Raw genomic sequence first — 18,061 nt, 5'->3', positions numbered from 1 at the left:
CCATCAGTAGATTGTGCCAGGTTGGTGATATGGCATCCCTACCTCAGCTAACATGTTCATTTGATGCCATTTATTCTGCCTGTGTGTCAGCTTTGGTGTTCCATTTTACTCTTCCAGATGGCAGAGTAAAGTCGATCTCTATTGGGTGATCTCTGGCTGAGTTAAAGGCCGATGCTCTACCATTGATCCACGGAGGGAGTTACTGCTGTGGTACTTCTCCTTCTCTTGCTTGATAGTGAGCAAATAGATACAGGGAACTCATGTCTTTAATTATCTTATTTGGAAACTTACAGTACAGTATATATTACACATTGTACCCACAGTTACTTTCAACAATACGTATATTTGATTGCAATCAATCAATCAATCAATCAATCAATCAATCAATCAATCAATCAATCAATCAATCAATCAATCAATCAATCAATCAATCAATCAATCAATCAATCAATCAATCAGTCCTGATCTGTATTTAGGGCAGTCACCCAGGTGGCAGATTTCCTATCTGTTGTTTTCCTAGCCTTTTCTTAAATGATGGCAAAGAAATTGGAAATTTATTGAATATCTCCCTTGGTAAGTTTTTTCAACCCCTAACTCCCCTTCCTATAAATGAATATTTGCTCCAATTTGTCCTCTTGAATTCCAATTTTATCTTCATATTGTGATCTTTCCTACTTTTAAAGACACCACTCAAACTTATTCATCTACTGATGTCATTCCACGCCATCTCTCCAATGACAGCTTGGAACATACCACTTAGTCAAGCAGCTCATCTCCTTTCTCCCAAGTCTTCCCAGCCCAAACTTTGCAACATGTGATTACCCCAATGAAGATCTTTCCTTATATTAACACCTAGGTACTTACAATGATCTCCAAAGGGAACTTTCACCCCATCAATGCAGTAATTAAAACTGAGAGGACTTTTCCTATTTGTGAAATTTACAACCTGACTTTTAACACTGCTTATCATCATACCATTACCCACTGTCCATCTCACAACATTATCGAGGTCATTTTGCAGTTGCTCACAATCTTGTAACTTATTACTCTGTACAGAATAACATCATCTGGAAAAATCCTAATCTCTGATTCCACTTCTTTACACATATCATTGATATATATATATATATATAAGAAAACATAAAGGTTCATTAATACTGCCTTGAGGAATTCCCCTCTTAATTATTACAGGGATAGATAAAGCTTCACCTACTCTAATTCTCTGAGTTCTATTTTCTAGGAACATAGCCACCCATTCATTCACTCTTTTGTCAAGTCCAATTGCACTCATTTTTGCCAGTAGTTTCCCATGATCTACCCTATCAAATGCCTTAGATACACTACATACACTGCTAAGACCACGATCAGTAACATTCTGATCATCAGCCCTTCAGTGATTCTACTGCTATTCAGTTCTAATTATATCTTCTAAATTTTACTGAATAGAGCAGTTTCCCGTACTTTGTGTTTTCACCTTGTAGATGGCTGATAATCTTGCTGATTTCACCCTTTCATCAATAGTGATCATTTTCACCTGGAAATTGTTAATATTTACCCCAGATATTCAAACATATTAATAAATCATATAAATCATATAGGATAAACATGATGATAGGAAGATGGAGCAATACAAAAGCAGACATAGACTAACATGAAAACACAAAAGAACAAGGACAATCTCCACATCATCTACTGCCATCTTCAAATAGACAGACTTTCTCCTTATCACTTCCAATTCTTGTAATTTTCTCTCAGCCCCCGACAAGCTCATTTCTGTTTCCCAGCTTCGTCAAGAGAGAAGCCTTCAGCACTCATTAAGAGGTCATCTTGACAGATCTTTAGTCTTGATGTTGGAAGTGCAGAAAAAGAAGAAAGCCAGATAAACACAGGAAATCAGAAGAGTTAAAGAAAAAGTAAGGGGAAAAAAAAAAGATGAAGAAGGTGGTAAATGAATAAGAACACAGGACACATACAAAAGAAGGGAAGGAAGCCAAGGCACAGTATATGTATTAAAAGGGATTCAATAAGTGTCAAATCAAGTGAGACATAGAAATACTCGTATATGTATTCTTATTCATGTTCCTATCATGGTATATGTGACTTCATTTGTCACTTGCGCATTCCTCTCCATTACAAACATCTTAATAACTCTCCTGAAAATAGCAAGCAAGCGGCTGCATGATTCAGGGCTCATAGCCATCAGCTTGCATTTGCAAGATAGTGGGTTTGAACCCTACAACTGGCAGCCCTGAAGATCGTTTTCTGTAGTTTCCATTTTCACACCGGGCAGATGTTGTGGCTGTACCTTAGTGTTAAGGCCACGGTGGCTTCCTTCCCATTCCTAGCCCTTTCCTATCACATTGTGACCATAACAACTATCTGTGTCAGTGCTATGTAAAGCATATTGTTGTCTCTTAAAAAGAAAATTAATGAAAACAATGTTATTCTTGTGTTCTTTTGATGACATTTTTGTTATTAGGTTTCCTTGCTCATAGAATGCACCTAGACACTGTTCTACTTCTCCTTCAGATTCTGAAAACTTCTCTAATCTCACGTTAAATAAATATCCTCTCTCCAAATTTCAGTCTATCTGAAAATTCTTTAAAAAAGAAATCACACAATGCAAATATCATTTTGTTACAACTATAAATATATTTATTTTATTCTATGTTTGTTGATTCTGTAATGTTCTTTTCTTTCTCATTTCCTTTTATTTTTTATGTGGTTGTTGTTACACTGTAAATTAATCAGCTCTCTTGTTTGTAGCACAACAATCACCATTTCTCATGGATGAAAGTAAGAAGCGGCAAATGAAGAAGCTTGTACAAGGAAATTTGAAACGAGGATCAGATGAAGCTACAGCATGGTAAATATGTACATATTTCACTCTGTTAATGCTTCTTACTTACGAATATCACTTTCCTTCATTAATATTTTCAAGGTATGATTAAATCTTGTGAACAGTTATTTAGACATTTACACTATAGACTCTATATCATTAAATATAGATTTCCTATGCAAAGGAAATGAGATATACTGTACATTGGTACAATACAAGACTTGCAGTAGACACCTTTAACCCAGAAAATTATACTTTTCTTCAAGAAGAAACTAAGATATATAGGTGTAAAGTAATGTAATGCCTTACTTCAAAATAGCAATTCAGGAACATTTTATCCAGATTCCTTATTCATAGGAGTGTATTACTTATTTGAGGAATATTTGAAAAAGTAAGAAGTTACGTGATTTACAATTTTATAAAAATTGTTACAGATTGAGACCCTTTCATATTTCAGACTATAGGTCCAAGGATATGGCGGACATACGATATCTTTGGAGTTATAGTATAATCTATTCTGAAACCAATAAAACTAATTTTGCCATCATTCATAAGGAAAGGAAAATATGAACAGATAATTCAGGTGGAAAGATAAGATAAGATATTTGAACATTTGGCATATTATTGGAAAATGAAATTGGTAAATGTCAATTTTTGCATGATTTGAGTAATACGATCCAGTATGGAGAAGTCTCTGCTGATATTATTTTGGCAGATGGACAAATTAATTTTCTAGTGGGCATCTGGAGATACAGACTGAATTGTGACACTAAAATTCTATTAACCAATGGAGACCGTGTTGGGAAATTAGAATAGATGGATCAATGTCACACTGAGGTGATAATTGTACAAAATCACTAATGTCATCATGGGACAGATAGATGACACAATGCTGTTGTACAGAAGCAAACACACACTCACTTCAGAAACTTAGCGGACTAGATGCAACTTTTGTTTTAAGGTGCCAACTCTGCTGGATGTAAGCGAACTATTGTACACTGTTCTGAAAAAGCGTGCCACTCATCATTTTATTTGGAGTAACCATCGTATCTTGAAAAATGTTGAGTATGCTATATAGGTATCTCTTCATCCTCTCGCTGTATTCCTTTTTACGTTGTTCAGTCCATCCTGTATTTAGTTGGGTGGGCGTACAGAACATTTGTGTTTGTGATTTAAGGTTCTGAATTTTAGTCTATCTTCAAGGGTTTCTTCATTAATGCCAATTTCATTTAAAGTTTTTTGTTTGTTTTGATAACAAGAAAATATCCATATGTCATAGAGCTGATAATTACATTCATTTTTTCCCTAATGAATGAAACTAATATCTTGTAAATAAATACATTCATTTGCAAAAAAAAAAAAAAAAAAAAAAAAAAAAAAAAAAAAAAAAAAAAAAAAAAAAATTGTGTACCATGAAGGATTCATCACTGGAGCACATAAGTGGGTGCAGGCACTGGATATGGTAATATATAGAAAACTTCAAAATATTGTACCGCATCAAGTATTAATTGAAGGGTGACAAAAACTTGCAGGGTTCACTTAGTACGATCTTGAAACTTCCATAGCATGGAGGCAGGTGGCGATTTGCTTGGACATGGAAGCATACAGATGCTGGATGTGTTCATGAGGACCGAGCTCAATAGCTGCAGTCGCTTAAGTGCGGCAAGTATCCAGTATTCGGGAGATAGTAGGTTCGAAACCCACTGTCGGCAGCCCTGAAGATGGTTTTCCGTGGTTTCCCATTTTTACACCAGGCAAATGCTGGGCCTGTACCTTAATTAAGGCCACGGCCACTTCCTTCCCAGTCCTGTTCCTTTCCTGTCCCATCGTTGCCATAAGACTTATGGTTCCAAATCTTACCAGTGAGTGAGAGGTTTGGAGACCTTGCTGGCTAAGGAAGCATGTTGACATCACCAAGGTAGGCCAGAAATACCTGTACTGTGTGAGGCTGAGCATTATCCTGCAGGAAAATGGGGTTATCAAGCTGCTCCAGGAAGTGAAGCACACACGGTCACATAATTTCCTGAAATTATCATCGCACTGTCAGGGTTCCTTCAATCATCACCAGTAGGGAGTGAGGATTGTAGGAAATGGCACCCCACACCATGACACCTCTCATTGGGGTGGTTTGCTGCTCTGCAATGAAGCATGGATCACTGTGGTATAGAGTTGGCTACAAAGAGATATTTTTTTAACACCGTGCCCACACACTCAACTGTCTCAATTCCTATAAACAACAACATCACTGTTTTGAAGCTGTGAGAATGCTTCATTTGTCCTTTCACATGAACAGAAACTCTAGTCATTCCATACATGTCAATTATTCAGTGCATCAAAATAGCAAAGCTTTGAAGAGTGACATTGCTTTGATTATCCTCTCTGTATACCATTATTCTGAAGAAAGCCGACACTCATAACAGATGCTTCGTATACTGAACCACCAGACAGGTGTGTTACACTAAAAGATATCTAATTAATTTAAGAAAGAAAATAGCATACAGTCGACAATGCTACAGTGAAGAGTTTGTCATTTGTCATTTCAGTCATAGTTGTACGGAACTGTTTAATCAAGAAATATACTGAGAAAGTGAAGTATATTTTATTTTATATTCTTCATACTGCGTTTTATGGCTGCCACAAAGAATACTGTACATATTTTGGCTAGGCATGAATCTTTTCATTTTAGAAATCAAATAATTGAAGAAAAGAAAGAAACAAATGTTTAAGTCCATATGCATGGTGCATGGTTTCTAAAAATGTAGTGCAGTAGTAGTGATGAAGGTTTCTGGAAGTCTGAATTGCTTGAAGAAGTCTGCAAATTGTTTTGGAATGGTGCCTCTCACTCCAATAATCAAATGCTTTCCTAATAACCAGCAAGATAACACATTTGCCTTTTTCATTTTGACTTGTAAAATGGTGTCTAGTACTGCAGTATTGGTATGTGTAGGTGGTGCCTTGGTAAAACCCCTCTGATCAGAGTTGAAGCCTACAAACGCATGCAGGCATCTCTCAAGGACTTGTTTGATCACCCAGCAAATAACCAAACAGATTGTGATAGGTGCAGATATGTGCAGCCATCATGGCTATTACCATATTTATGCGAATGATCCCTGCTGCCTAAATAATCCACGCACCCTAATTTTAGGAAGGATTATTTTGAAAAAATGAAATGAAATAAAATTCCTTCCATCGAAAGAGTAACATAGGCACAAACAAACATTTCATATCACTCTGCGATGTCCACATGGTCTTTACGCAAATATTAACGTTAAAATTTACAGATCTAGCTGCTTTGCCTGAACATATTTGAGATGATAAAAATACATTATCACTGCTATAAAATATATTTGCCATGAAAATTAGCAAGTGGCCTAGGTATTTCATTAATCTGAACTTGCAATAGGCTCAATTCCCTGTAGATCGGAAGATTCATAGTCTCTTGCATCACTAGAATCCTCTCCTAAAGTACTTACAAATTCTTCCCACTGCATGTCTAAAACACTTTTCACATGCGGTCCTTTTTTACTCGGATATTAACACGACTGACGGTGGATAATTCTTTTCGTAAAATGTAAACACTTAAAAAAGACCCACCGGCGAACACTGATGTTAGTTTTGCGATACAGTAAAACCTTGTTCATTCGAACTCTTTGGGTTGCAAAAATCTGATTTTGAATTAACTGCCAACTCGTGCTTCAGAAATGTCAACTCTTGCCACATCACAAAATATTCAAGACACATTACTGCATGCAACTAGCACTGATTCACAGTTTAAACCTTTCAAATGCCATGGAAAAAAATTCCAAAATGTATCCAACAAGTTGCATTTACAGTATTCAAATAATGCACTTGGATATCTCAGTGGCAAACATAACTTCACACAATGAAAGAAAATAAGAAACACGATTCAAAGACGAGGACAAATTATGCTGGCTCCCCTATGCACGTGCTTGAGATTTTGGATTACTGTACTGTTTGCACTTTTAGATGCCTTGAACTTGCACTGAAAGTACCCGACGCCCTTCAAACATCGTGGCTTATCGAGCTTTCCTATGATGAGGGGAGGAAGTCTTTTGCTTCCGTCTGCATCGCAACATAGTACAGTGACTGCATCTCCTTTAAAAACGTCTGTTTTGGCTAGACATAAAAAACAATGCAGTTTCATTGGCATTGACAGTATTGTTTGGTGCACACGAATTGATTATAATTCTGAGCCACGCTTTTTCGCCAAATGTCAGCATTGCCATTGTTCATGGAGTCTGCTTCTCTGCACACTATCTGTTACCTGATATTGTTGTGTTTCTTAAAATGCTGATTACAAAAGAATTATGATTTAACTCAAACTTCAACTATGAAACACACTGTCGACACACAGAAGTGAAAGAAAGTGCAGAAAGCTACTCCTGCACATTCCGGAAGATGCATTTTATCGTGACATGGAGAAATTTTGAATTTAAATTACTCTGTAAAATACTATTTTAAAAAATGTAATTGCAGTTTTAAATTAAAAGTCTGAACTGTTTTCTGTTTAAAAATGATATGTGGGGTGGGGGGGAGGCAGTTTTCTTCCATCAGCGGTTATGCAAAGCATAACTATACATCCAACACTGAAAACTTGCCAACCTTGATGCAAATAAAACCCGCACCCCAATTTCGTGCTTCAGTTTTTTTAAAAATTATGCGGGGATTATTCGCATAAATATGGTATTTCTGCTGCATTACCATCTTTAATGATTATGACAACAATGTGATCAGAACTGTTGATGTATCTACTGCTATGTTGTTCAGGGCAATGTCAATTTCTTGCTTAGTTATCAGTTACTCATCCACATTGTATAACCGAGTTCTCTCACTATCCGTTATGCCAAGGCAATACTTATCTTTGTCCTTGGACACTCAAGGCACTAAAAGCCATACACCATTTCAATACTTATCCTGTGCCATATTGTTAGAATTCCTGTGTGTTTGCATAAAAGTAATTAAATACTTCATCAGGTGAGATTTCACACATTTTGGCATTGGTGTTCAATGCTGTTCTAATGGCTTTCTGGTGCTGATTATAATAATGATACTGTGTAATCTTGTATCTGAATTTTTCTCTTCATCCTGTCTCAGTTTATTGCACATTCAGAATTAATTGCTTGTATGTATTCCTTTTGCCCATTGTATTTTGTTTCTCTATTGGTAATATTTCCAAGAGGGATGTTTAGATGCCGGGCAGAATGACTTAGACGGTTGAGTTGCTGGCCTTCTGACACTAACTTGGCAGGTTCTATCCTGGCTCAGGCCGGTGGTATTTGAAAATTTTCTGTAGATTTACTGGCATGTAAAAATAACTCCTGCAGGACTAACTTCTGGCACCTCAGCATCTTTGAAAACTGTAAAAGTGGTTAGTGGGACGTAAAGCCAATAACATTATTAGGGATGTTTAGGACTTTGTAGTTAATCTATTGCCGAGGCTAGGAACTCAGTCCAGCTGGTAATAGCATTGCCAAAATCATCATCATTCTTACTATTTGAAAACTGTCGCCATTTCTTCATTTCATCCCTAAACTCTGACAAAGAACCTGAGGTGACATTATTGGAGTATCCAGTATAAGGTAGGCTATTTTTAGGGATGCTGTTTTCAGAGCACTAGAGGACGATTTTGCAATTGTCCAGGTGTCCAGAAACTAATAGGGTTTGGCAATATGGATTAAAGCAGAAACGTCCTCAGTGAGGGCACTGGCTGATCTGGACACACATGAGATGAATCACATGAAGTTGCCCTTTCTTGAGTTTGGGACTGACTTGAAAAAATCTGGCTCCTTTGGATGTTACCTATGCCACAATATTGTTATTCTACCTTTTATCCCTGTACAGATGTTTCAAATGATGTTGCAGGACTTCTGGCTATATGCACATTAATTCCCCTCTTGATAAAATGTCTTTCTGTACAGTTGACATTTTACTAATTGTATTGGGTTATCAGATATACTTAGATTCTCATCACTTATATTCTCCGACTCGTTGGCTGAATGCTCAGCGTACTGGCCTTCGGTTCAGAGGGTCCCGGGTTCGATTCCCGGTCGGGTCGGGGATTTTAACCTTCATTGGTTAATTCCAATGGCCCGGGGGCTGGGTGTTTGTGCTGTCCCCAACATCCCTGCAACTCTCACACCACACATAACACTATCCTCCACCACAATAACACGCAGTTACCTACGCATGGCAGACGCCGCCCACCCTCATCGGAGGGTCTGCCTCACAAGGGCTGCACTCGGCTAGAAATAGCCACACGAAATTATTATTATTATCACTTATATTCATTGAAATTTCCATATCACTGGATATCACTGACCAAGCAAAGTGGTCGTGCAGTGAGGTTTGTGCAGCTGTGAGGGTGCATTTGGGAGATAGTGGGTTCGAACTCCACTCCCTGAAGATGGTTTTCTATGGTTTCCCATTTTCTCACCAGGCAAATGCTGGAGTTGTACCTTAATTAAGGCCACGGCTGCTTCCTTCCCACTCCTAGCCCTTTCCTATCCCATCATTGCCATAAGACCTATCTGTGTGATGTAAAGCAAGTTGCAGTTGAAAAGAAATACTGGATATATATACCGAGTTCTCTCATTATCCGTTATGCCAAGGCAATACTTATCTTGCGCCGTATCATTAGATTTCCTGTGTGTTCTTATAAAAGTAATTAAATACTTCATCAGGTAAGATTTCACACATTTTGGCATTGGTATTCAATACTGTTCTAATGGCTTTCTGGTGCTGATTATAATAATGATACTATGTAATCTAGTATCTGCACCAAGAGTATCATATAGTACGCAAACCTTTTCTTGAGCCCTGAGCTCCATAGTGCTGAATGGGAACTAGGGCTCAAGAAAAGGTTCGCGTACTATACACATACGATGTCCTGATTGAATTACAGTTGAAAACATGTAATGCATTGATTAAAATAATAATAATAATAATAATAATAATAATAATAATAATAATATGAAAATAAACTGAACTCGGAAAATAATAAACATAACAAAGTAGCGTCGGATATATATCAAAGCTTGGAAGTGTGATGGATAACTTAACAGATACTCTAGGTAATAACTTACAGGCCTAAAAATGACAACTAAGAAAGGAGTGTGAAAACGTGAAGGGGCCCTGTTGAGGTCCATGAGAAGGTATGACATTATGGAGAAGAAAAGGTTCATGATAAATCACCCATCAGACAAATAATTATTGAGAAAATGAAGCATACAATTACAAATGAACAAATAAATGAATTGCAGATTAAATGATAATTGATACACTAAAACAAAGCATGTTTGAGGCAATCTAATGAAGCTCTTCGGGCATGAACAAACTTTGACATAGAGGTTCACATTTAAGTTAAGTTTACAGAATTAAAGGAGGCATCCTCGAAAGAATCAAAAAATTAATTACGCTATACATTTACAAAATACTGAGTTAGAAAAGAAGGTTTGCCTCCGAAACAACACGTTGCGGACTAGCATAACAGCTAAGTCATACTGATACTCAATTTTGGTAAATGTGGAAATCTAGAGGAAACTCTGGCACACAAAATAAAATTCTACATAATTACAGAAGTTACATTAAGTTTGAAAAGTCCGAAACACAAGAATGCATTTAAATTAATATAAGGCAATAACTGGATGCTTACCGTGAGAGGCTGGAGACCCTAGGCAGGACAGACGCAAGACGCGTCCGCCCACTGCAGTGATCCAAATTCAAAGACGCGGACAAATTAACTCGCACATGCGAGGAGCAAAAAGCAGGAAATCGTGCAATTACAAATAACCAATAACAACACTCCAGATTTCCACATTCACCAATGAAAAATCCTAATAATTTGGCCAATAAGAAACACTTTTATTTTGACCAATGACAAGGATCTTCTGGAATAATCATTTCTGCTGAATTCGCATATTAGTGGATATTACTAAAAGACAGGAAAGGGCCACTTACACATGGCACACCCTGCCTCACAAGTCATGTATAAAAATCCACATCCCTTTATATAATTTGTAGAATAATATACAATTATACCCAGATCTCTTACATCTTCATAGTCCATTTCTTCATAGGCCTAAATATTAATAATTTTTAAATATTACACACCATCGATTTTTCAAGTCTTTTTCTTGAGGTTTTCCAGAATAAGAAAGCTACATACAATAATTTGCTTTGCATAAACTCTTCAGTTCTTTAAATGTTTCTTTTGTTTACCCAAAATGATGACAAGACAAAATTTAAAAAACATTACATAACAAGGATTTCTGTGGCTTCGCTGATTTCTGTTCACTGCTGTTCAATAATGGTCACAATATATGTAAGCAAATAAATACATACTCAGGTTAACACCAAAAACTGGTAAAAACTGCAATAATATATTACAGACTATGAATCTCATTGTTGAATCTGTATTAATGGTTGAACTTCTTACAAAATTGTACAAAACTATTTTAATCCTTCTAGACTATACTATATATTTTTATGTCCAATTAAGACGAAAGTTCACACATGAATAGATATGTTTTGACCTGGCATTGGGTCATCCTCAGTAAGACATGTACGATGCCTAAAAACATAGGAAACAAACAAAATGAAATGTTAGTTAAAAGGATTTTTAAAAAGCATGATGAAAGTTTAAAAACTATGAAATGTTGAGCATTAAAACAGTCTTGAGCTGGAGATCTTTCTGTTTCAGTGTTTTTTGTTGTCCTTTGGTGTGGTTCCACTGGTATCTGTATACTATTGGTTTAATTTTTGTGTTCCAACCTGGGCTGATATACATAAGCATTATTGAAGTTGAACCGTCTGATTTTTATCTGTAAAATGGATAATATGTATGGAATTAAGGTTGAAAAGTGGTGACTAACAGGAACAGCATTTAGATTAATTTATGAAGTATGAAAATGTACTTACGTTATGTGGCCCGCTTGTATCTCCCATGTTCTCTGATTATGGAGTCCAGCTCTCGACTGACTTGCTTCCGCAGTTGAGACACAAGACGTGTTGCTGCAAGGAAGTGAAGTGGGGAAACGGGGCGGTTGCGGGGAATGGGAGTTTGCGGAATAATGGGGGCGGTGACTGAAACCGAGTGTAATAATTGTGAGTTCTTATGTTCCTGTTCTTTATTACAAATGATCAGAATATACATCATTGGCCCACCACCTCCAAACATGACAGTTAAATTACCACTTTAGTAGAAACAGGAATGGCAGTGGACAAATTACCTTTAGATAAACAGGAAGAGATAAAATACGTTATGAAAAACAAACTTTTATCTTATCATAAACAAGTATTTAATCATAACACAGACCGATCCATTAGTATTATTGTATGGCAAAACAAGGATACATTATAAATACATATAAATATATATTTCTTAAATAAGTATGTAATTTACAGGCCAGCATTCAAAACTTAATGTCCAGACTTTTCAGCCAGTCCACTGCTTCTGTAGAGGCACTATGTAATTCTTGAACAGATCCATTGAATCTTCTTTTTGGGCAGTCCATAACAACATGCTGGATGGTCTGAGGCACATTATCACAGTCGCAGAATGGGGTCTTCAGATTTTCCCCACTTGTGAAGCCAGAATTTACACCTTCCATGGTTTGTCCTGATTCTGTTTAGAGATGTCCATTCCCTTCTCAGTAAATTGAAACCAGGAAGAGCTCTACAAGGATGGTGGATTAAACCCAGGTGGTCAGGATTTGAGGAGGTCCATTCTTCAGGCCAGATCTCATCATCATCAAAATGTGTTTCCAGGAGCTTCTCGCCTAACTTCCATTAATAAAAAAGTTAAAAACATCAAAGAAAAATGAAAGGTTAATGACCTAATAGCAACTAAATCTGATAAAGGGAATGCAATAGTAATCATGGGGAGGAAAGATGATATTAATAAAATGCATTTGTTTTTCGCGGAAAACAAATATGATGTAATCAAGAAGAATCCCTTAAATAACCTGCAAAAAGAATTAAAATCAATAGTCAGTAATAGTACTTTCCTTTTCAATGAATTTGAAGAGAAAAACTCATTGCCATGAACCCTAGGTTACCCGTAGCAAAATCGTTACCAAAAATACAACCTATTATCAATTTTAGGGGTAGCCCGACATACAAATTATCTCAGTTTATTCAAGATTTCCTTAGTACACATTATCACTACTGTAACCAGAATGCCCGTACTTGAATTCAGCGGAGACCATGAGTTGATGCCAGGGCGTGTATGGTCCATGCTAGGAAAACCAGAGAGACAAGGGAATTAGAACAACCTTGTGTTTATTCAAGTCAGACAAATTATATCACCTTTTACAGATGAGCAGTAGCGGTTTAGAAGGTCCAGGCAGAGGTAGGGAGAGATGCTGTCCATCGGCGTCGGGGATGTCCCACGTTGTCGTACTCCTTCCCCCTCACCATGGAACTCCTCTCAGCACCATGGCACCACGTTATCTCATGGCGGTTGACAGCCCTTGAAGTTTTTACAATGCTTAGTAAAGCTAAAGGTTCCACCTATTCAATACGTTATCATAATGGTCTATTTAGAACATCACATATTTATTTAACTTATCATAAAATACATCTTTGGTACTGGTTTCGGCAATCCACTATGCCATCATCAGCCATTGAGTTTTTTATAGCAAGGAACATTCAAAAATTTAAAAATATGCAATAGCAAGTCCTATTCTTACATGAAAAACATTAAAAATATAGCTAAATAGCATAGGCCCATTGTACTATACAAATAACATGTCTTTTTTGAAAAATACAATATTATTTAGTGCATCTAAAATTATTTTATATATAATTGGCAAAGTCTATGATTTGGTATACCTTATGTACAATAGAATCATGTAAAATTGATAAAAGAATCTACTTTTTGCCATTTAACCAGTTTTTAAAACAACAAGTCCTATTTTACATGGAAAATATTAAAACTTGGCTAGTTAGTATTAACCCTTTTTTTATGTTATACAAGTAACATGTTTTGTTAAAAAATAGAGTATCTTTTTGTGCGTCTAGAATTGTTTTTTTAGGTGCTTGAAAAGACTATGGTTTGATATAGTTGATACACAGGAAATTTGATGTTTCCATAAAAACCTCTGTCATTTTTAACACAGTTTCTTAGTTCCTCATAATATGCGATTTATACTGTTTTAGATAATAAATACAGGTTCTTCTTCCTTAAAACTTATTGAAACAACAGTCTGTTTTGACTATGTAAGTCCTGATGTGTTTTTTCTTGTTTGAGTATTGCTTCTAGTATTTCCAATGTAAATAACTGTGTGGCTGAGGCCGAAACTATGGTTAAGATCTTGAATATTATTTTATGTGCCAGATGGAAATGGGCCGTAAATAGTGTTAATCTCGAACCAGTACGGACCTAAAAAGGAAATAGTGAAATGAGTATGAGTTAATGAGAACGATACGCGGTAATATAGAAAAGAATTGAAGATATGAAACTCACCTCAGGTTGAATGTAACAGCGTGCAGAGAGAGTGAGGAACAACTGCTGAATGTCTAACGCCAACCAGCCGACTCAGCTGTAAGGCGGGGCGTATTATGTAGGGGAAGGGGACGCAGGAGAGGTTGCGTTCGCGTGTGCCTGTGTGTCAGGGGGGCGTGGACTTTGCCGGGGATAGTAGGCTAGCGCGCTACGTAATATTTTATATACGGATTGATTTTTAGGAATTTTTAAACTGTTAATTAATGAAATAAGCATGTCAAATAAAATTGTAGATTTTTCCGAAATATCATTTAGATTGTAATTGGGATTATAATATTGATCTAAAGTAATGTAACATTGCTCTGTTAGGTCTAGGAGTGGGTCTTTATTTATTGTTTCGATGATGTCCAAGTCCTTGTTGATACCGTAAAAATTGTGTTTGTATTCTTGTATGTGCTGACCTATTGCCGAAAATTTTCTATATTTTATGGCATTGACATGTTCATTGTATCTGATATTAAATGATCTCCCAGTCTGTCCAAGGTAAACACTGGTACAGTCGTTGCAATGAAACCTATATACACCTGATCTATCGAATGGGTTTTGTATATTAACCGATTTTGAGTTGTAAAAAATATCTAAATTTCTATTATTGGTTTTGAAGGCAATATTGACATGTCTTTTTTTTAAAATATTGGTTAAACGGAAAATGTCAGAGTTAAAAGTAAAAGTAGCATAAAATATAGAAAATTTTCGGCAATAGGTCAGCACATACAGGAATACAAACACAATTTTTACGGTATCAACAAGGACTTGGACATCATCGAAACAATAAATAAAGGCCCACTCCTAGACCTAACAGAGCAATGTTACATTACTTTAGATCAATATTATAATCCCAATTACAATCTAAATGATATTTCGGAAAAATCTACAATTTTATTTGACATGCTTATTTCATTAATTAACAGTTTAAAAATTCCTAAAAATCAATCCGTATATAAAATATTACGTAGCGCGCTAGCCTACTATCCCCGGCAAAGTCCACGCCCCCCTGACACACAGGCACACGCGAACGCAACCTCTACTGCGTCCCCTTCCCCTACATAATACGCCCCGCCTTACAGCTGAGTCGGCTGGTTGGCGTTAGACATTCAGCAGTTGTTCCTCACTCTCTCTGCACGCTGTTACATTCAACTTGAGGTGAGTTTCATATCTTCAATTCTTTTCTATATTACCGCGTATCGTTCTCATTAACTCATACTCATTTCACTATTTCCTTTTTAGGTCCGTACTGGTTCGAGATTAACACTATTTACGGCCCATTTCCATCTGGCACATAAAATAATATTCAAGATCTTAACCATAGTTTCGGCCTCAGCCACACAGTTATTTACATTGGAAATACTAGAAGCAATACTCAAACAAGAAAAAACACATCAGGACTTACATAGTCAAAACAGACTGTTGTTTCAATAAGTTTTAAGGAAGAAGAACCTGTATTTATTATCTAAAACAGTATAAATCGCATATTATGAGGAACTAAGAAACTGTGTTAAAAATGACAGAGGTTTTTATAGAAACATCAAATTTCCTGTGTATCAACTATATCAAACCATAGTCTTTTTAAGCACCTAAAAAACAATTCTAGACGCACAAAAAGATACTTAACATGTTACTTGTATAACATAAAAAAAAGGGTTAATACTAACTAGCCAAGTTTTAATATTTTCCATGTAAAATAGGACTTGTTGTTTTAAAAACTGGTTAAATGGCAAAAAGTAGATTCTTTTATCAATTTTACATGATTCTATTGTACATAAGGTATACCAAATCATAGACTTTGCCAATTATATATAAAATAATTTTAGATGCACTAAATAATATTGTATTTTTCAAAAAAGACATGTTATTTGTATAGTACAATGGGCCTATGCTATTTAGCTATATTTTTAATGTTTTTCATGTAAGAATAGGACTTGCTATTGCATATTTTTAAATTTTTGAATGTTCCTTGCTATAAAAAACTCAATGGCTGATGATGGCATAGTGGATTGCCGAAACCGGTACCAAAGATGTATTTTATGATAAGTTAAATAAATATGTGATGTTCTAAATAGACCATTACGATAACGTATTGAATAGGTGGAACCTTTAGCTTTACTAAGCATTGTAAAATCTTGAGTCAATACGGACAAAAAATGAAGTTTTTAATACTAAATAAGCCCTTGAAGTTCCGTTGAGACTCAAACCCGGGAGTCTGATGTCTGGTGATGTCAGCGTGCAGCGTGGAATAATTAATTTAGACTTTATTCCACTGAGATCCCATGCAGAGAGTAAAGCAGTGTGTAGACTTCACAATGTCAATAAGATCTAATACAACACTTCTCTACCACACTCCACTGAAGATTATTACATGACACTGTTCGTATAATCCACAAATTCCACAGTTAATAAGATTCATCGCAAATAATATGTTACTCATTCGATGCACTTATTGAAGAAAGTCAAATTAATTTAGTATCACAGTTGACGATGACAAGAAAGATTAGCACAGTTCAAAACTATGAAATAATTGTCGTCCAATACACTCGTCACTGAAATTTAAGTTAATGGGGTAACACAATTTACAAAATCTGGAACCTTCTCTGACACTAAGGCTCAGTCTTATGAAATGAAATGAACACTGTTACTTTGGCACAGTCTAACGAAAAGAAGCAAATTATGTCACTGAGACACAGTCTTACATAATACTTGAAAACACGGTAAATACTATAACGAAGGCACAGTCTTTTGAATATAAGTTAAAGCACAGTTTGTGAAATGAACACTGTTGTGAAGACACGGCCATATGAAAAGGAATTAAGTTCTTTCACTGAGGCACAGTCTAGTGAAATATTCTAAAGCACAGTCTAACGAGAATAAGTTAAGCACAGTTTTGCAAATAAATCCTGTTACATGCACAGTCTTGTGAAATAAGTTCAAGTGCTGTTCATGCGGAACAGTCCTGTGAAATAAATTCATGCACAGTTTTTACGAACTGAAATGAATTATACAAGTCACTTTGCAATCGTTTACTTGTAGAAAGAATGTCTATTATATAAGCGCTTTCAGTTCGACACTTTACAAAACAAATTCTATTACTCTTGTATCACAGTTTGTACAAGTCAACCACTATTAACAACTTGAGGTAATTTATCACCTCCTCTCTCACATGAAGTTAGAGTTCTAGGTTCGCACCTTTGACACTCAGAAATTTAAACTGGAGTACTCGTACTTTGTAATATGTCAGTCATCGGCACTCAGTCGGACAGGGTAAAGACCTTGAATATAACTTTCCACAGCTGGCCTGCATGCTGTGGCAGCTGGGAATACTTGAAGACAGTGATTTCTACTAGCCCAGCGGGCTCCTTTTTATATCCGTAGGCCAGACCATGTGGTTTCAGATTCATGAATTTCCCATCTTTAATTACTCAGCTATCCTTCCGCCGATGTTTATGAAACTTCGTACATTATCATTTGTGATAAGGGGCTACACAATGGCATGATTAGAATTTTGATAGCACATTCCATTCTTGAGATATTGAAATAGAAGGAATGCAAAGTGCAATAGTGACGTCATCTGGTCTTCAGTGGCTCTCTGCAGTGAGTGGTTGCATACCTTACTGTCACTTCCGCTGCCTGTGCGCACAGCAGTCTTTTCATACTCTTTCAGATGGGAGTTAGAACGAGTTACGTTAGAAATACTTTGGCAGAGA

At 36.2% G+C, this 18,061-nt stretch overlaps 1 protein-coding gene across 1 annotated transcript in view; it reads left to right on the top strand.

The window, feature by feature from the left end:
- The window catches only part of LOC136875610 (uncharacterized), an 82,352-nt gene that overhangs the window by 37,762 nt on the left and 26,529 nt on the right, over positions 1-18,061 (top strand). Inside the window, exon 4 of the mRNA XM_067149146.2 lies at positions 2,767-2,866. Within this exon, the coding sequence (XP_067005247.2) occupies positions 2,767-2,866 (100 nt within the window). The remainder of the gene's footprint in view (positions 1-2,766; positions 2,867-18,061) is intronic.

This window comes from Anabrus simplex, chromosome 6, assembly GCF_040414725.1.
Source record: "Anabrus simplex isolate iqAnaSimp1 chromosome 6, ASM4041472v1, whole genome shotgun sequence".
NCBI classification, from domain to species: Eukaryota; Metazoa; Arthropoda; class Insecta; order Orthoptera; family Tettigoniidae; genus Anabrus; species Anabrus simplex.
Note: the sequence above shows the minus strand (reverse complement) of the source record. Positions and strands in the feature narration are given on the sequence as shown.